The sequence below is a fragment of the Malaclemys terrapin genome, chromosome 1 (assembly GCF_027887155.1).
Source record: "Malaclemys terrapin pileata isolate rMalTer1 chromosome 1, rMalTer1.hap1, whole genome shotgun sequence".
NCBI lineage: Eukaryota > Metazoa > Chordata > Testudines > Emydidae > Malaclemys > Malaclemys terrapin.
Genome location: NC_071505.1, coordinates 138,849,211 through 138,870,816, shown reverse-complemented (window position 1 = coordinate 138,870,816; position 21,606 = coordinate 138,849,211). Strand labels below are relative to the sequence as shown.

The 21,606-nt window shown below is 39.7% G+C and overlaps 1 protein-coding gene across 1 annotated transcript; it reads right to left on the bottom strand.

The window, feature by feature from the left end:
- Positions 1 to 984: 984 nt before the first annotated feature.
- Positions 985 to 14,765, bottom strand: LOC128832733 (C-type lectin domain family 1 member A-like). Its single transcript, XM_054020352.1, has 7 exons — positions 14,645 to 14,765; positions 11,525 to 11,623; positions 10,681 to 10,800; positions 9,067 to 9,218; positions 2,179 to 2,282; positions 1,573 to 1,670; positions 985 to 1,007 (listed from the first exon to the last, which is right to left on the bottom strand). Exons 1-7 carry the CDS (start codon positions 14,763 to 14,765, stop codon positions 985 to 987), a joined length of 717 nt encoding a protein of 238 aa, XP_053876327.1.
- Positions 14,766 to 21,606: the final 6,841 nt, after the last annotated feature.

The following is a 21,606-nucleotide window of genomic DNA, read 5'->3' as shown; positions in this document are numbered from 1 at the left end:
GGCACTGTGCTGAAAGCAGAGGGCATGCTCCACATCTCACTGGATTGGGATAGTGATGCTCCCTTCTCCTTGGGTTGTGCAGTGGGGACTCACCAGACCCAGGAATGTGAAGTGTGAGTGTCAGGAGGAGCTGGTGCCTGAATGGGGAGTTGCTGGAGCTCCCAGACTTCCCTGCAATCAGAGGAGTGTAGTAGGGTTGGCTGCCTCCCAAACACCCCCTGGAGGCCAGGGGTAGTTCTGTGGCACCCTGCTTTAGTTTCCTCAATAACTCATAAAAAGGCTTTCACAAGTCCAACAACCCCTTCCTGGGGTCTGGTTTTATTAACATAAAATTCCAAATAAACCCAAAAAGTCTACCACCCAGCCTTAAGATGGACACAACCCCCTTTCCCTGAGATACTCTCCCTTCCTCTGAGCTGCTGAAGAAGATGCATGGCCTGGCCTGCCTTCTTCCAGAAAGAAAAACAAGACTACCAGTTGGGCCTTTCTACCAAGCCCCAACCCCCTTCCTCAGGGATCACTGCAGGAAACTTCATTATCCCACTTTGACTATCCAGAGGCCAGGTTTAGTCACATGAGTTAAATCAATCTTTCCACTTGGTGAGGCAAACCGGCTGTGACCTATCTTCATTTTGGAGCATCAACCGCACTACCTGATGGGGTGACAAGAATTGTTCCAGACAGGAGCTCCTTAACCACTTCTTCCTCTCTAAAAGGAGACCCCACATTATAGGTTTCCCTATTCCCTGAAGGGGAAATCCAACCTTAGCCGGATCCTCGGGACAACAAAATGACCTTTACTCCTTTTGAGCCAGCAGGTCCCTTTCTGTGGTATGTTTATACAGCGTTTAGCATTAATATAATGTATCCCCATTTTGAAGATGAAGCACAGAATTAAATAATTTTCATAAGGCCATGAGAGAGTGGCAGAGCAGAGAATTGAACCCTTTCCATTGCTCTAACCACTTGACACATTTGCTCTCATTAAGATTCCTCAGTCACTTGAACTAATAGAAAAGAAAAGAAAAGAAGAAAATAATGGAGATATCCCATCTCCTAGAACTGGAAGGGACCTTGAAAGGTCATTGAGTCCAGCCCCCTGCCTTCACTAGCAGGACCAAGTACTGATTTTGCCCCAGATTCCCAAGTGGCCCCCTCAAGGATTGAACTCACAACCCTGGGTTTAGCAGGCCAATGCTCAAACCACTGAGCTATCCCTCCCCCCTGGCTAATCACCCTGACTGGCTGGTGAATGTTCCAAATGGGTGAAGTTTATCCCCATAAACTGCTCCCCACTTTGAATGGCCAAGTCCTGTTTCCTTCCATAACAAACTCATCAACAGTTTTCTGTGACCAAAGTAAAGAAGGAAGAAATAAAGGTAAATTATATTAATAGTAAACAAAGGGCAAGATCCTCAGCTTGTGTAAATTAGTATCTCAATCAAAATCTAGGACATTGATTATTCCAAGATTTCTCTTTCTGCAAAGGACTTGCTAGAATATGATTCCATCATTTCTAGGTTTCTTCTTGTGCTGGTTAAACAGATTCCAACTAAGCACTTTTTTTCTTACAAACACAACGATTATGATATATGCATCCATAGGATTGGGCTTTGCCATCTTCCAAAATCACACAGTCCCCTTCATAGTAAATTTCACTGACTTGAAACCTGAAAGACACAGTTTACACTTAGTTGTGCAAATCACTTGGTGATAAAATAAGACTCAGAGTGCTAACATTGGGACCATTTGGAGCTGCGAGCCAGGACCTGTTTAACCATGTGAGATGGAGGTTGATGTTTATGAAAGTGGGGGACTAATAGCATGGCTAGCATCAGCTATAGAACATGCTGTGTTGTGAAAGTTACCCCCACAGAGCTTTGCCTTTGAAAATCAGTTCTAAACTGCAGGACCCTCTTTCACTCCAGCCCCAGGGTACTTCTTGAGCACACATTTTTAAGCCATGTTAAATGGTGTAGTGATTTTCTAGTGTAAATACATTGGGACTTGGATGAACGATCCCCAAACTCACTGTTCTTGTGAGAGGTTAGAAAAATCTGATCTTGGGCAGCAGAATTTCCTCTCTTCATTCACCCCCCACCACACCCCTGCCATGTGTGTACCAAATAGGGTAAGAAAAAGAGAGAGGTGAACTTTCTAAATGTTCTAGAGACTTACAAGTCAGTGGGAAGTGCTGCACCATCCTCCCACACCCAGGTCCTGTTCACTGCATTACGGGATAATCCAATCCACAAGCGACATGACAATGATACTATGAAATCCTATATGGGAACAAATACTAATTATTGCACTTCAATTCCATCCTATGCCATTTCCTGGGTTAAAATGTCTAACTGACCAAACACTCGTTTTTTTTTCCTCAAGAAATTTTCCAATAGATTTATTAGAAATCATGTTTTCCCCCTCATTTGAAGACACACCTACTTCCTGAAGAACGTAAGAATGGCCATACTGGGTCAGACCAAAGGTCCATCTAGCCCAGTATCCTGTCTTCTGACACTGGTCGCGGCGCCCCAGAAGGAATGAACAGAACAGGTGATCCATCACCTGTTGCCCATTCCCAGCTTCTGGCAAACAGAGGCTAGGGACACCATCCTTGCCCATCCTGGCTAATAGCCATTGATGGACGTATCCTCCATGAATTTATCTAGTTCTTTTTTGAACCCTGTTATAGTCTTGGCCTTCACAACATCCTCTGGCATGGAGTTCCATAGGTTGACTGTGCGTTGTGTGAAAAAATACTTCCTTTTGTTTGTTTTAAACTTGTTGCCTATTTATTTCATTTGGTGATACCTAGTTCTTGTGTTATGAGGACTAAATAACACTTCCTTATTTACTTTCTTGACACCAGTCATGATTTTATAGACCTCTATCATATCCCCCCTTAGTTGTCTCTTTTCCAAGCTGAAAAGTCCCAGTCTTATTAATCTCTCCTCATACGGTAGCTGTTCCATATACCTAATAATTTTTGTTGCCCTTTTCTGAATCTTTTCCAATTCCAATATTTTTTTTGAGATGTGGAGAGACCCTGCATTTATATAGAGGCAATATGATATTTTCTGTCTTATTATCTATCCCTTTGTTAATAATTCCCAACATTCTGTTCACTTTTTCGACTGCCGCTGCACATTGAGTGGATGTTTTCAGAGAACTATCCACAATGACTCCAAGATCTCTTTCTTGAGTGGTAACAGCTAATTTAGACGCCATCATTTTACGTGTATAATTGGGATTATCTTTTCCAATGTGCATAACTTTGCATTTATCAACATTGAATTTCATCTGCCATTTTGTTGCCCAGTCACCCAGTTTTGAGAGATCCTTTTGTAGCTCTTCGCAGTCTGCCTGGGACTTAAGTAACTTGAGTAGTTTTGTATCATCCGCAAATTTTGCCACCTCACTGTTTACCCCTTTTTCCAGATCGTTTATGAATATGTTGAATAGGACTGGGCCCAGTACAGACCCCTGGGGGGCATCACTATTTACCTCTCTTCATTCTGAAAACTGGTCATTTATTCCTACCCTTTGTAGCCTATCTTTTAACCTGTTACCAATCCATGAGAGGACCTTGCCTCTTATCCCATGACTGCTTACTTTGCTTAATAGCCTTTGGTGAGAGACCTTATCAAAGACTTTCTGATAATCTAAATACACTATATCCACTTGATCCCCCTGGTCCACATGCTTGTTGATCCCCTCAAAGAATTCTAGTAGGTTGGTGAGGCATGATTTCCCTTAACAAAAACAATGTTGACTATTCCCTAACAAATAATGTTTATCAGAGGGGTAGCCATGTTAGTCTGAATCTGTAAAAAGCAACAGAGGGTCCTGTGGCACCTTTGAGACTAACAGAAGTATTGGGAGCATAAGCTTTCATGGGTAAGAACCTCACTTCTTCAGATGCAAGTCTGAAGAAGTGAGGTTCTTACCCACGAAAGCTTATGCTCCCAATACTTCTGTTAGTCTCAAAGGTGCCACAGGACCCTCTGTTACTTACGTTTATCTATGTGTCTGACAATTTTGTTCCTTACTATATTTTCACCAATTTGCCCATTACTGAAGTCAGGCTTACCTGCCTGCAATTGCCAGGGTCACCTCTGGAGCCCTTTTTAAAAGTTGTCCTCACATTAGCCAACCTCCAGTCATTTGGTACAGAAGCTGATTTAAATTATAGGTTACAGACTACAGTTAGCAGTCCTGCAATTTCACATTTGAGTTCCTTCATAACTCTTGGGTGAATACCATAGGCAACTAGTAAATAGTAAAGGGGCACAATTTAAAGGTTTATGGTGGTATTGCATTGCCTTATACATAGTGCTTGCAGCACGGCCCAACTTTAGCGCTGACAGACCTTACGGGGACACTGTGAAACTGAGTATACACAAAATGCTATCAATACATAAAATAAACAAGGGAGGGGAAGTAGAGGAGACTCTTTCAGCCCTGCACAAACACCTTCATCTCCTTTGGTTTTCATAATCTTACTTGTTAGCTTGTCACTATAATAGATACAAATTTTCAGACAGAAATGTGATTTTCAAGTTGACATTGTGCCTTTAGCCGTGATCCTACATTTTTGCCCACCTGGAGAGGAATGCAGGACTCCTAAAACAGTAGGGAATTCCAGACTGACGGTCATAGGCCTGGTGTAAAGCAGGGCTTGGATGGTGGCCATCTTAAGAAAAAGTGTAAGCACTTTTGCAACCCTGCTTTCAGGAAATATTACTCTACAGCCAACTTTAGATCTTTCGTATATACTGGAACTTGACAAATCATTATCGATCAAGCAGTTTGTGATCTAGAAAGACCCCAGGAGAAAGTATGTTTCCAGAATCACTGCAAGTGATCTGGTCCATACACAAGCAGGGGACACAAAAGTAATTTATTCCTGTCTCTCCCTATTTGGGAAACTGTGTTCTCCCTTAGATATAGAAACACCTAAAAAGAGCATCTGGTGGAAAAATGTCTGCAGAGATGCTCCCTGCTGTTAGTAGGAGGAAGAATTTGTATGGTTTATTTTTAAGTTGGAAAAATTACCACATATTTGTACCCCTATAACAGATGCTTTGACAAGAGCAAAATAAAGCTGACAGGCATTCATGGACCACCTAGAACTGGAAAATTATTCTGTAGAGCTCCTGAAATCAAACAAGACACTGGGAGGTTCTATAGAGCTCAGGCCTGAAGTAACTCTCATGTTCAGTCTATCCTCCTTTAATTGGAAGGGATAGCTAGATGTACAAGGGAACTCAAGTGCACGAACTGTTCTGAGTAGCATAAGGAAGTTCAATGGCTCTGTCATACACAGAACATAAGAGTGATTCAAACCATAGTTAAACATTATAGGCCTATATTTCTTCACACAAGTGGGGTGAGTCTATAATGAGGTTGAGGACCCATACCTTAAAAGTTTCAAAGTGAGCAACATACCTGAACTATATAGAAAGATTAGCCTGCTGTTAACCATGAATATCTCACTAACTCCTGAGTTTTTGACTTGTACTAAAAAGAATATTTCATTTGCAGAAGAAGTAGAAATAAAATGAATGCTGAGGCAGCTGGTAACATACAATTAAATGCAGCATGGTAGTGCACTATTAGAAATCCACAAAATAATTGCATATTTACCCACCTTTTCTGACCCTGACTCCAGCATTCAATAATATAAACAGTGCAACTCAGGATTTATTGTGAAGATGGCAGTTTAACAAGATGAACAACAGATGCTGCTTAGTTTACTAAGATTTTAATATTTTCATTTTGTTTTTTGTTTTGCTTTATTTTTAATACATAAGTTGGTTAGAGAATTCATATTGCATGGTCAATTTAACAGCTATTATATATATATATATATAACTGAATCCCCTCAATTTAAATCTAGATGGACTCCAAAAATCTGTCATAATTGTTTCTAATAACAGGAACACAGAAATATAGGAATTCCCAAATTACCAGCCATCAACCTAGTCCAGTATTCTGTCATCAACAGTGACCAGTACCAGATGCTTCAGAACAAGGTTCAAGAAACCCTGCAGTAGTTAGTTATGGTCTAAGGTGCCCCAGGGAAAGTTGACTCCTATTCCCCAATAGTAGAGGTTAGTTTATGTCCTACAGCATGGTAAGGGTTTATATCCCTTCCAAAATCCCTCTGGGTATTTCTTTTAACATATAATTACTATTATAACTTGCATATTCTTACTATCCATAAATGTCTAATCCTTTTTGGACTCCTTCTCAGTTTCTGGCTTCAATGAGATCGCAGTGAGTTCCACAAGCTAGATTTGCATTGTGTGAAAATATAATTTCCTTTACAAGGTTTGAATTTGCCTTTTGATTTCATTTAATATCCGCTTGTTCCCACAGCATGAGACAGGGTGAACAGAAGTTCCCAATTTACCTTCTCTGTACCATTCATTGTTTTCTACACATTTATCAGGTCCTCTCTTATTCATCTCAGCTAGGATTTTCAAAGGAGCCTAGGAAAGTTAGATATTGAAATCCCATTGAAGTTCAATGGGAGTTGGGCACCTAACTCCTGGGGCTCTTCTGAAAATCCTAGCACATCTCTCTGGTAAACATGCCAGTCTTTTCCATCTCTTTACATATGAGAGCGTATCCATGCCTCGGATCAATCTCAGCAACTATGCCTGAACTCCCTCTTTTTCTGCTTTATCCTTATCCGATCCAATCTGTGCATAGTATTCCAGATGAGGGCATACCGTTGATTTATACATTGTCATTATTTTACTCTCCATTTAGTCTCCATTCCATATGTATTCTAACATTTTGTTTGCTTTTTAACCCCTGTAGCTGCACAGTGAGTGGAGGTCTTTCCTGAGCTGACTGCAATAATGTTCTGTTCCTGTTAATATAGAATGCACTTAGGTATATGACTAGATGATATTACTTCATGAATTATGAAAAAAATCTTTGGTATAAAGCTTGGCTAAAATATGGGTGTTTAAATACATATTAGATCAAAATGTGATAGCATACCTACTTTAAACAATTTAATTGAGTTGTGGTACGGGCACTTAAGTGTAGTTATGAACAAGCAGACAGCAGTTACTTCTCTCAGGAGAAACCATGCTATATCGCAGTTAAAGAGGAAGACAGCAAAGTCTTCTTCATGGCTTCTGCTAAAGTTTTTACTCCTCCATTAAGTGCAGAATTGGGTCCTTAGATTGAAACCATATTGTACAATCACTGCAAATAGTACTCAGACATGTAATCAATGTACCAGCATTAGCTGCATTCCATATCACTACTCTAATTGATTTCAATAAGACTACTTGTGAAATAACGTTGCACATGTGTGGAAATGTTTGAAGGATTGGGCCCTAATCTACTAATTTAGGGAGTGCCACTTGTGAGTCACAAAACTCTGGAACTGCTAACTTAATCAGCACTCATTCCTGAAGCATTTCCTATAGTCTCCCTTGTGTCTGCCTTGCAAAACTCCACACATGCATGGTAAATAATTTTTTGGGGGGGGGCGGAGGGCATGCAAGTAAAATATTGCTTTCATTAAAATATTGTAAGTTCAGGTTAGTAGAATTTGTGCCTTCGCTGGTAAATTTTCATAACAATTTTGCAAGCATGACTCAAATGTAAAATGTATTTATAGTCAAAGAAGAATGAATAACTTGCACCAAGTTACCTTGATATGGCTCACATGTCAGTTATTCAGTTCCATACCCTTGCATGACAATTGCTTTTAAATGTTCTACAAGTGTTGGCTGCAGATTTTTTTAAAATGCCCGAAGAGCAATAATTGTTGCCTCAAAGAAGGCAATAACCTCCAGACACACAGACCAAGACTCCCCCCCCCACACCCCACGTTTAAATATGTGCCCCAGTTAGGCTCCGAAATATGTGACCCAATTTTTCAAAAATGAAACTGATGGGTGCTTTGAAAAACTGAGACACTTACTTAGGAACCTCTATAAGGATTTAGGACTCTGATCATGTTCCCATTGAGATCAACGGCAATGGTATCCTTGAGTTCAGTGATGCAAGATAATGCCCTATGTGCCTATCTTAAGCACCCATTCTTTAAAATCTCATTCCTAATATTTTAATAAATACTCTGTCCTTCTATAGCACATTCTTCCAAAATTTTGCAGACAAGTTCATTATCACATGACCTTCTTAGCTAAGAATTATCCCCCTTTTACAGATAGGGAAACTAAGGCAGAGAGACACTTTCCTCCCTCCCCTGAGCCCTCTCATTTTGCCCCATCGCTGCAAGAAAGAAGCTCCCCTTCTTAATCACAGGCAGCAGCAGGAAGAGCGACTCCAGAGAGCTCAAGCAGGCAGGCTAGGTGCCTGAGCACAGCTGATGGGTGGGACAGGACAGGGACAACTTCACTCCTACTCCCTCTGGAATGTGCCCCCCAAGGCATCTGGGGAGGGGTATGTGACCATTCATGCCCCTCCCTAGTGTCTTCCCTGGTGAATACCATCTGGTCCTGGTGACTTATTACTGTTTAGTTTGTCAATTTGTTCCAAAACCTCCTCTAATGACATTTCAATCTGGGACTGTTCCTCAGCTTTGTTACCTAAAAAGAATGGCTCAGGTTTGGGAATCTCCCTCATATCCTCAACCGTGAAGACCGATGCAAAGAATTCAAGAGCTCACATTACAGCTACAGCCCTTCTACCTATGTATACCTGAAGACTGGATGTGTTTCCCCTGGTTAATTATAGTAAGCAGCCACAGCGCTTGAGCACTCTTGGCCTTTGCTGGTCATAGGAGAATGAGATACTCACATCTGTTATGTGGCAGTGGAAAGCACTGGTTTGAAGGACCTTTCACATTACATTGCCATTGATTCCTTCTGTCAGTTTTTAAATGTCTTTTATTACCTTCTCTAATGTAATGCATTGTCTGCCAAGTTTCCCTTGATTCTGACCAAGAATACAATGCATAGGTGGTATCATTTTATCAGTGGCAATATGAACATGCAATATAAAACCTACACCCATTGCCGCATTCATTCCTCGTTTGGTATCTACAGTAAGTGAAGAAGGAAAAGACATTACCAGTTCTTCCTTGTTTTCTATTTTAAGAAGTCTGGAATCATGAGAAGAACAATAATCTTTACTTCCTTGCCATGTTTTCCATTCAGTAGACAGGTGGTAACAGACTTGTCCATACCAGAACCAATTCTCTGGGCAAAGGTTGCATTTGTGGCCTTGAAAAGAGAATAAATATTTCTGTGCTCATGGCTGATGCTGATTAATACTGAATATTGTGTAACGTACTGGCTGTTCTGTGTCACCACTGCTCTACCATGAGGCCTCATATCCCACTAAATATGCATGGGTGGGTGGGTATGGGTGTGTACAACTGAATTCTCTTGGTTAGAATTAGACTTATATGTTCCCATTGCCATCCAGGAGCCCAAACGTCTGCACTGAAATTTTATAGCCCCTCAGCCCAAGCTCCGTGAGTCTGAGTCCGTTGACCTGGGCCAGCCACAGGTCTTTTAACACGGTGTAGACATAACTTATAATTGCTACATCCTTTCCAGCAGTACCACTGCCAAGCCAGTTATTCCCAATTTGATTGTTTATTCCTAAATGAAACCCTCAAATCTATATCACTAGCTTAGTTTCCCAACGGTATCTAATTACTCTGAAATCTAAGAGCTGCGGTATGTGGCCAGGCCAAATCATTTTACTATTAAAAGAACAATTGTGGAGAAAGATGTAAATGTTGCAAAGGAATAATAAATGAAGTCATGGGAAATCTAGAAGCAGCAGTAGAAATGTATCTATATAGCACAGATTATTTTTCAGTCCCTACTGACACAAGGAACTGACTGAGATGAGGGATAATTTGTATATATTAGACTTCTGACTCACATTAGTAGAAATATTTTTAACCTCAGTATATTGGGACATCTGATGTACCTTCAAGGTTAGACACAGCATCAAAGTTTCTAGATGTGCCAGGGCCTTCTAGGTCTGTAGACAAAGCTGTCTCCCCACATGCAGGGCATGCAGAATTTGTCATGGGATAATCTTATCCAGTGAAAAGTTGTCAGTGGATTTACAAAATCCAGTGCAAGAATAATATCAAATTATAATGAGCTTCCCAATTTTGCTGTTTCATGGATGTCTGGATATCAGGTAAGGTAATGTGGTCAACAAGTCCTGGTGGACTGAAGCTTCTCCGGTGGTTCAGGACCCATATTGGCCACACCAGTCACATTCTTGATTTTCTCTAAGAATTTTGGCTGTAGATTTTATGTTGACAACATTCCACACACACCCCTCCTTTACCCAACTTTCAGATCTTCTTTTATCTCAATATTACTAGAGAGAATTCCCTTGGGAATTTGCCAGTGCTGCTCCATAATTCTTCAAGCAATCACAGATAAGAAAGATAAGTGATTGCTTCCTCCCAGAAGATGCATATGCCCCCTGAAGTATTGAGTCCTTGCTGTTCCCATAGAGTGAAAGGTTGTAACAAAGAGTTAACAGATCTTCTCTCTCTCACTGAGGAAACTGGTCCATTAAAAAAGATATTACCTAACCCATCTTGTTTTGATGAAGTCTAGATAGATTAGCTTTACTGCATTTTCCTTGTCTAAAAAACAGCTATCTGATCAAGGAAGATCTCAGGTTAGTCTGGTCCCACCACATGGTTACCTCTGTCACGTGTCAGCTGCTGGAGAATCTCTGAGAGGTTTGCATTTTTGGCTTGGAGTAATTCTAGCTGCTGTGAGAGATTTTTCAGTGATGCACTTGCTAAATGTGATGCCTGAGTCACTTAAAAGCAGAATAAGAAAATACAATATTGCTCTTAAAAATACAGTAAGTATACAAACTTTAGCATTATAGAGGAATGAGAAACAGAAGTTTCTTTCATAGTCTTTTTGCCACCAAAAGGACTTTAAAACAACTGCAGCATTCTTAAAATAAAAATGTGTTATTTATTATGAAATATTTTTGATAAACCACTCTACCTGGGCACATATTTTCTGCCAATGCCATCTGCTGCCCAGGAGCTGGTTACAGCTGCCCAATTCTCCAGCTAGATTTATGCCAGACATGCAGCCTGCAGGGGTTGTCTAAACTCCTTCAGCTGGGAAGGGCCTATGAGAGAACATCTGCCATCTAGGAACAGCTGGCCTGCCCATGACACACACTTACATGAGGTCTGCAAGGAAGAGCTATGATGGATGCTACCCTATGCTCGTGGAATTCCCAGCTGGGCAGATATAGGTAGTTTCCACACGCTTTGTGTGGGTCAGAGGATCATTGTATAATAAAATATAACCATATTTATTTAGGGTGAAAATCACCCCTCTGCATTTGCATTTTTACTTATCACTGAACTATATTAAATAGTTTTATAAGGAGAATGGCTCTCAGTTGCACTGGAGTAAATATAGAATCTCTCTCCTGTAGTCAGTGGCATTAACTCCAAATTTTCATCAGTGCCAGTGAGTGCAGAATCTGTCCCTTAGACTTTTTCCTTGTAAATACTTACCCTGGATACCCAAGATCCCTGCTGTTACCAGCAGCGTCAGGCAGAGGATCCCCAAAATCAGTGCTGTGCATCGCCATTTGGAAGGCAAAGGGATGGATTCTAACAAGGAAAAGTGAGATGTGAACAGAAAGACGAGAATCTAGTGTCACTCTGGAGTATATTTGGGTTGTACCTGTCTAAGCTAGGAGCCCACATAATTGCCAGTGACCAAATATCAGTACTTACCGACTCCACTCCCCATGAGATTTGGCTATGTTGCTCACCCTTCTCCCTATCAGGGTGCTTCCTATCCAGTCTCATGCTTAGAAGTAAACAGGCCAATCACAACATACCATTTATTATTGTTTGTGCTAAACCAGCAACAGGAGGTCCCTAACCAAAATCAGAGCCCTAGCATGCTAGGCCTTGTACAAACACAAAGTAAGAGGCAGTCCATGCTCTGAAGACATTAGGATCTAAATTTAACAAAGGATGAGAGGGGAAACAGGTGAAGTGATTTGCCCAAGGTCATACATCAGGTCAGTGGCAGAGCTGGGAATATAACCCTCGTCTCCTATCTCCCAGCCCACTGCACTGCTCTTCTGTTTGGCTTAATGCCCTTGTCTTCAGTACAGTTATAGCAAAAATGAATTTGGGCCATTAGCGAAATTAGTGTAGAAGGTTGAAAAATGCATAACTTTTTTTTTTAACATGGAAATTTGGGTTTTCTACTGAATAGATGTAAAGTTCTTATTTTCCATGAAAAACGCCAACCTCTGTATCAAAAAATAGAATACTCAAAAACTGAAACATCATGGGGAGACTAGAAAATTCCCGACCAGTTCTAATATCAGCCAATGAAACACTTTTTCAATTAGAAAGTGTCATTTAATTGAACCTGTTCCCAAGAAAGGGTCAGTTTTGGTTAATCTAACTAAACAAACAACTCTGAAAAAAGTTTTAAAATTGTCAAAATAGGACAATATATTTATTGTATACTAAAAATTTTATACTAAAAAAAGTTTAACATTTTTTAAAAAGTCAAAATCAAAACAAAATGTTCCAAGATTATTCAAATGAAATGTTGCATTTGAACAAATTAGATTTTTTTTTCTGGGTTATCAGTTGAAGAAATGTTTTCAGATTTTTACTTTGTCATCTTGTTTTGAGAGAGGAAAAATATTAACATCTTGAAAACTCATGGGAAAACTGCCCAGATCTACTGAAAATCAAAAATATTCAGCTGAATTTTTTTGGTGTAATATTATTAGTTGAAAACAGAAGTTTTCAATCTGAAAGTGTCGAAACATTTTGATTTGGTTTAGCAAACCAAAATATTCTAACATGGGTTAGCCAATTCAAAACTAAATATTTTGTTTTGATTTTCTTGTTGGAACCATTCCATTTTTTGATGAAAGTTTTCAGGTTTGGGGTTTTTGACAAAAAGTAGAAATTCTCCTGGGGTAAAAAAAAAATTCAGATGATCAATATATTATTTGTTGACAATCCTTACATTTAACATTGGTTACTTGACATGGCAAAAAATAGACAGTCTTGGTTTTGCCATGGCCAAAAATAAGAAAGTAATAACTGTACTTGAGAGACAATAAGGGAAAAGTTATGATGAATAATATTTTAATTATTATGAAGTTTATTCTTCATTAGAAAAGATACATAGCTCTTACAGATTGTTTGGGACAGCAATATAGCAAAACATGTAAATAGGGCTGGTTGTCTGTTGCGGTAAACAGAAAATATGCATGGAAATGAGTAAAAGATACAAAATTTTCAAACTTTTATTTAATATTTAACAAATGCTGTAGTCTAAAACCATTTTTTTTAAAGTCATTCCCCTATACTCCATGATACATATAGAGAGCTTGCTTAGAACCAGGTTAACGGAGGTGACAGAGACCATCATTCCCTTTTTGAAGTGAAAAACCCAAGATATTTTAAAGATTTTGTCAGGGAAATCATGTCCCTAGCAAACAATACAACCTGGTTTAGATTATCATGTTCATCCAGCTAGTTTAATTGGCGCTTGAGAGTAGATTTTTTAAAAACACAAATACCATGTGATTTATGCATTGAGGCAAAACAGGAGTGCTCCTAAGAGAAGGAATGTCCTGTAACAGATCACTTCATTAACTACACAACTCAAATCTCCAGACAAAGAGCCAATCAGCCCTGCACATTTCAGATGACATAGATCACAAAGCACAGCTATACTGTCAAATCCTCTTAGTGTAGATGTAGCTAAACCAGTAAAAGAGTGCTTTTTTCAGAATTTATACCAGTTCCCTGAATGGAATAATCTACACCGGCATTTAGGGTGATTGCCCTGGCCTGATTTTGTATTGCCTTGTCAGTTAAAAGTTTTCATGTGCCCTTTTTTCATTTGTTTGTGTTTTGGGTCCCCACCACACACACACTTAGGACATGTGGAGCACTCTACAATTCACAGCCCCATAGTCCAGAATGAGGGTTTGTGTTAGGATAAGGTAAGAAAAAACAAACATCAAAATACACTGTTATTTTGTGTGTGTAAAATGGTTCTCTAAAACCTTTTAGTAATAATTAGTTATCACCAGCACTAGAACCCTTTTTGTTGATGCAGGGGTGGTCAGTGTCTGGTTTTTCTGTATCTCAGACAGGTGGCAACCCTACTGGCATAAGGACTTTTTTGCCAGTATAACCCTACTAGTAGGGTTGTGATTTTTCCACATTCCTAACCAATCTTGTTATGCCAGCAAAACCTTTAAGCATAGACCAGGCCTAATTCTTTACTCCCAGACTGGTTACTGTTTAAAGGCCAGAGTGCAACAAAACACTTAGAGCGCACATGATTGGAAAGAAGTCACAGCAGCATGCAAAAAAGTTATAAGAACTGTAAAATGGTGATGTGACCTGGTGTTTTTAAAGGAATGTCATATCTCAGGAACCCCTTCCCCAAAATGCCCCCAAATATGGATCACTTGCCCTATGCGAAGCCCTTGTAACACTCAGCAAATTTCAAGGCAATCTGAGTACACGTTCTGATTCTAGATCATTTAGAAAAATTGGTTGTTAAACAGTAGACTAGACTCAAGATTAAGAATAGCATTGCTACCATTTCACTAAAATCCCTAGCAAATATCTTACCACTGGGAACATCAGGAGCTTTAGGCGGTGTGATACCTTTGTTTGTTCCTGAAGGTTCATGGGTGAAGGCTGGATTTCTAGAACGAAAATTTAAAATGGTGTATCCATCCTCATCCTCCATATCCACTTCTCTGCTGCCGCCGCCTTCTGAGATATAATACCATGGACAGTCACACAGTACAATTGCCTGTTAGAACAGGACCAGCAGTGACCTACAGAGGAAATGTTATACTGTTTGAAGATAGAAACTGAAACCATACATGGGAAGTCCAGCCTGGTAGTTTGAGATGTCCTTCTCTTAGCAAAGTGTTAAGAGCAAAGAGACTTTTGTCTTTACAAGTTAAAGTTACACTGTTAAGCTTAACAGCTCTAAAATCCAACCTCGATTTTTCTTAAAAATTGCATGTAATTTCTCTTTCTCCCAATGTAATGTTGTGCTCACCACCATAGTATTTGATCAGCACTAGAGCTGTCGAGCAATTAAAAAAATTAATCGCAATTAACCGTGAGATTAATCTCACTGTTAAACAATAATAGAATACTATTTATTTAAATATTTTTGATGATTTCTACATTTTCAAATATATTGATTTCAATTACAAGAAAGAATACAAATTGTATACTGCTCACTTTATATTTATTTTTTATTACAAGTATTTGCACTTAAAAAACCCAAAAGAAATAATATTTTTCAATTCACCTCATACAAATACTACAGTGCAATCTCTTTATCATGAAAGTTGAACCTACAAATGTAGAATTATGTACAAAAGAACTGCATTCAAAAATAAAACAATGTAAAATTGTAGAGCCTGTAAATCCACTTAGTCCTACTTCTTGTTCAGCCAATCGCTCAGACAAACAAATTTGTTTACATTTGCAGGATATAATGCTGCCCGTTTCTTGTTTACAGTGTCACCTGAAAGTGAGAACAGGCGTTCACATGGTAGCAGGCATCACAAGATATTTGCGTGCCAGATGCGCTAAAGATTCATATGTCCCTTCATGCTTCAACTGCCATTCCAGGGGACATGCATCCATGCTAATGACAGGTTCTGCTCGATAACGATCCAAAGCAGTACGGACCAATGCATGTTCATTTTCATTATCTGAGTCAGATGCCACCAGCAGAAGGTTGATTTTCCTTTTTGGTGGTTCAGGTTCTGTAGTTTCCGCATTGGACTGTCTCAGATTTTGGAAGGCACTTCAGATTCTTAAACCTTGGATCAAGTGCTGTAGCTGCCTTTAGGAATCTCACATTGGTATCTTTGCGTTTTGTCAAATCTGCAGTGAAAGTGTTCTTACAAAGGACAACATGTGCTGGGTCATCATCCGAGACTCCTATAACATGAAATATATGGGAGGATATGGGTAAAACAGAATTAAATACAATTCTCCCCCAAGGAGTTCAGTCACAACTTTAATTAACACATTTTTTTAATGAGTGTCATCAGCATGGAAGCATGTCCTTTGGCATGGTGGGGGAATACAAATGTTTAGCATATCTGGCACATAAATACCTTGCAATACCAGCTACAAAGGTACCATGTAAATGCCTGTTCTCACTTTCTGGTGACATTGTAAATAAGAAGAGGGCAGCATTATATCCTGCAAATGTAAACAAGCTTTTTTGTCTTAACGATTGGCTGAACAAGAAGAAGGACTGAATGGACTTGTAGGGTCTGAAGTTTTACATTGTTTTGTTTTTAAGTGTAGTAATGTAACAAAAACAATCTACATTTGTAAGTTGCACTTGCATGACAAAGAGATTGCACTACAGTATTTGTATGAGGTGAATTGGAAAATACTATTTATTTTGTTTATCATTTTTACAGTGCAAATATTTGTAATAAAAATAATATACACTTGGATTTCAATTACAACACAGAATTACAACACAGTCAACCTGTGGAACTCCTTGACAGAGGATGTTGTGAAGGCCAAGACTATAACAGGGTTCAAAAAAGAACTAGATAAGTTAATGGAAGATAGGCCATCAATGGCTATTAGTTGGGATGGGCAGGTATGGTGACCCTAGCCTCTGTTTGCCAGACGCTGGGAAAAGGCCACAGGGGATGGATCACTTGGTGATTACCTGTTCTGTTCATTCCCACTACCTGGCATTGGCCACTGTCGGAAGAAAGGATACTGGGCTAAATGGACCTTTGGTCTGACCCAGTATGTCTGTTCTTATGTTCTTACAATACAATATATATGAAAATGAAGAAAAACATCCAAAATATTTAATAAATTTCAATTGGTATTCTATTGTTTAACAGTGCACTTAAAACTGCGATTAATCATGATTAATTTTTTTGAGTTAATTGCATGAGTTAACTGTGATTAATTGGCAGCCCTAATCAGCAGATATATTTTAACAGAAAGACACAGGACACACATTTGCCTTCCCATCCCCCAGCTGGAAGGAAATATTCATTCTTTGTTTGTGTGTGTGGGTGGCTATCAGAGGTGAGATTTTCAATTTCATTCTAAAGGTGAAACATTTGTGGCCTTGATGACTTAGTTCTAGGAGGGAGCTTCATGTTTCTGGACAGCTACTGAGATATCTGTCTCCAGTGCTGTCTGGTGTTACTCATGTGATTGACAACTCCATTGTTCCTGTAGAATTTAGCTGTCAAAAGTTGTCATGGTCACAGAGGAAGAAATATTTAAGTTTGTCACAGTTCAGGGTAATTGTACATCTATTCCCCCTCCACAGTAGACCGAGAGCATCCACTTAAAGGTTTCTAGCTCGCAGCTGTTCCCTCTAGGGAAGAGGCCTGAATGTCTCTCTCTACTGACCAGGGTTTTTTTCAGAATGTACAGTTGCCTGAGTTCACTGTGACATCCCCAGCCAGCCATTCCACCCAAAGATGCCAACATCTGTGCTTTTCTTTCTCTCAGAAGTTATGACAAGTGTATTGCCAGTGGTTACAAGTTACCACACAGCTCTTTATAAGCAAGCACACTTATTCTGAGGATACAAATACAACATATTAAAAACAAGAAGTGACCCTATACACATGCTAAAAACTTACTAGAGTTCATCCGAACTCCAACCTCGGTCTCTGCTAGGTATCAGTCCTTCAAGACCGACAACTGGGTTCTCCCCGGATTTACAAGTTCATACATGTTTCAGATTCAGAACCAGAACAACAGCGAATAATTCAGTCTTTCCTTTATACAGCATAAGCCTTTGATCTTGAACTCACATAACAGGTGATCAACAGACTATGAACCCCCTTCTCAGGGCACAGCTTCAACAGGCTGGGTTTTTGCATAACTGGAGGTGGGGAGTTGGCATTCACCTCCCCCTACATATTTCCCAAGAAAACTACTTAACGCTTTTTGTTCCAAAAGTCCATTCTTGCCTGGCACATTGTTCAATATAGTCCCTTAACCCCCCCCACATCTCACATCTGTCACAGCTCCTCCCATGAGACATATACTCCGAGCTCACAACACCACATAAACCATGAATTTAATACAATGGATCCCAAAGATATTTAAACTTAATTCAATACAATCTCCCAAGGATATGTCAGGAAATTGCCATACCTGTCACAAAGGTAACTGGAACTTTTTCCATGAAAGAATTGGCAGATCAGGGCCAAAGACCAAAAATTGACTCAGCACACATCAGTTTCTGTTCCCAAACTTCATTATCAAATGCTGTCAAAATGGCAATAATAAATAATAAAGAGTTTCCAAGCATATATGAAATATATTTCAGTGAAGAACTAAAAATCAGATTCCTGTTCTGCTCACCTAAATTCTTCTAAAACCAGTTGAGATTATACAATGGACTGAGGAGTAGAAAAACAAATCTACTTTCTGCACTCATTGTTTCTCTGGAAATCATGGTAAAGTCTATGGTAAGAGATGTATTTAAAGCTGCTCCAGCTTTATCTTTTTCTCCTCTTAAATGGTGTTTTGAGAATAAGGGGCAGGAAGAGGAATAAAAATAGAAGTAATCCCTAAAGCCAAGATAACTATTAAAAGAGACTAAAAAGCATTATTTCCTTTAAATGGAAAATGTCTAAGTAAAGAGGACCTCACTCAGAGAACAAGAGTACAGAATGCTTAGAGGCAAAAAAAGTTCCATGTATAGTAAAGATATCTAGACAACAGGACATAAACCGTAAAATTGTTTGATGGGGCAGGCTGAATTCAGAACCAGGTGCAAAGCAATAGTCACTTTTCATAAGGCTCCAGATTTAGCCCATCTCCTAGGAAACTATGTTCCAGGAAGCCAGGGCCAAGAGCAGAAAGCTGATTGGTGATGTTTGGCAGTGGGTGTGGTTCTAGTTCCTCACTGGAAGAGTTAATTCCCAAATCCTCCTTCATAAACTCACTGAAAGCAGAATGATTACAGCACAGAATATCAAGGTAGTTTTGTTGAATAGTATAAAAACAACAAATCAATTCCAACAAAGTCAAAAGGTGGTGATTATTCTGAGTTCTCTTTTTGTTTGGGAGATCTCCTTTATAATTCTTCTTTTTATGTACCTTCTTGTTCCCATTCCAAAGACTTCAGCAAACAGTCCTCTTCTCACAAATATTGCTACTCAATTTGCATAAGTATATGCATGGGCATCTCCATTTGCCAAAATTCCACAGTAAGCAATATAGTAACCAAACACTTGTGATACCTTGGGCTGGAAACACACATATCTCTGTCTGCCTGACAAGTCATTACGTTATTAACACTGAGATAATTGTGGAAAGAAGATAAGTTGATAAATATTAACTAGTACTCATGAAGATAACTAGAATTGGTTAGAATGAGTTATAGTGCAGACAGATACTGTCATTGCTCAATCCTGATTTACACCCCCTACTATTCCAGTCTTGGTCTCCACATATAGCTGTGCCAATGCCCCTCAATCCTGCCCAGCAGCCCTTCTGCTATTCTAGTCCTGGGTCACCACCGAGCTTTTGTCAATACTCCATAGATTTTACATGCACATCTTCCTGTTCCATTCTAGGTATAAATAGCAGTCTCTGCCCTAAGCATCTCCTGCTTATTTTCAAACGCAGACTAATGAGGATGGTAAATATAAATCAAATTCACATTTACTGGGAAAAACGAATAATACTAAACAGAAGAAAATAATCTGAAGATACATGCACCTGCCCAATAATAGTAATGAATGAAATAGAACACATAGGATGAAGAATGTGAATTGTAGCTAAATAAGCCTCATCAATCATTAATAAGCATGTGGTTTTCACATGGACTGCATTAGGAGGCTTGGAAATTTACACTAAACTGCAATCCTCACCCAATCAAAAACACTTCTGATCTCAAGATTCAGTGCTTCCCTCTCCATTTGCTTCTCATCTGTGCTCCTTGTTTAGATTTTACAATAAATATACAGGGAACTGAGCAGGTCTAGGTCAGTGACAGAACTTACACAGTAGTGGAGGAAGCTGTGCCAACTTCTCAGTGTCAAGAAATTTTGACTTCATTAGAGGATAATCCCATTCAGTAAAACAGAAAGGCACTTAGAACAACAGCCCTTGCCCTCTGCTACTCAACGGCATCATACTGTTTTCCTGTCTGGTGTTGCTTGTCTCATACGAGACTGGTTGATGTAGAGCTTGATAAAGCTATGCGTATTGTTACCAGGACTTTACATGCCACTCTGTTGCCGTGGTAGCCAATACTTAGTAGCGTAGCACCGCCCCATATTTGCCATAAGGAAGCCTCCCTCACACTGCTGACCAAGATCTGTGAGAATAGTGACCTGCCTTTGTATGCAGATCACTTTAACCACCTGCCAGCTCACCTTTCTTCTAGACATCCTTCATGGTCATTTATGCCATCACAGGATATGACAGTGGGATCTTCTTGTTGCCAAGAAGGCTAATGGCATTTTGGGCTGTATAAGTAGGAGCATTGCCAGCAGATCGAGGGACGTGATCATTCCCCTCTATTTGGCACTGTTGAGGCCTCATCTGAAATACTGTGTCCAGTTTTGGGACCCACACTACAAGGAGGATGTGGAAAAATTGGAAAGAGTCCAGCGGAGGGCAACAAAAATTATTAGGGGGCTGGAGCACATGATTTATGAGGAGAGGCTGAGGAAACTGAGATTGTTTAGTCTGCAGAAGAGAAGAATGAGGCGGAATTTGATAGCTGCTCTCAACTACCAGAAAGGAGGTTCCAAAGAAGATGGATCTAGACTGTTCTCAGTGGTAGCAGATGACAGAACAAGGAGTAATGGTCTCAAGTTGCAGTGGGGGAGGTTTAGATTGGATATTAGGAAAATCTTTTTCACTAGGAGGGTGGTGAAGCACTGAAATGGGTTACCTAGGGAGGTGGTGGAATCTCCTTACTTAGAGGTTTTTAAAGCCTGGCTTGACAAAGCCCTGGCTGGGATGATTTAGTTGGGGATTGGTCCTGCTTTGAGCAGGAGGTTGGACTAGATGACCTCTTGAGGTCCCTTCCAATCCTGATATTCTATGATTCTATGACAGTGGGATCTGCTTGGTGTAGCAAACGGGCAACACAAGAGTCATTAATCACTCTCTCATCACCAACCCAACCATCTGCCCACTGGGTTTTGATATGCCAAGGCACCTGTGGTCATCTTTGAACTGGTTCAAAACAGGTCACGGCACTTGTGTGGCAAACTTCTTCAAATGAGGTTTTTCAAATGATCCACGATGCAGCTGCTGCCAACTTCAAACTGTCGCATGTTCTTGATGCGTGCCTGCTGACTTATTTTGATGGTGGGTGCCAGGTCTCCGCCTGGCTGAAGAAGATGCTACTAAATGGCTGGGCACATTGCACCTATGCCAAGAGAGAGCAGAAAGAGAAAGCGAATCCCATCAGGAACAAGCACAAATATGTCATCTAAGGGCTAGTCTACGTTAGAAAGTTTTGCTGCTTTAACTGTATTTACATAGTTAGTGGCAAACCCCTATTAGAAGAATAAGTTATCATATATTAGTAT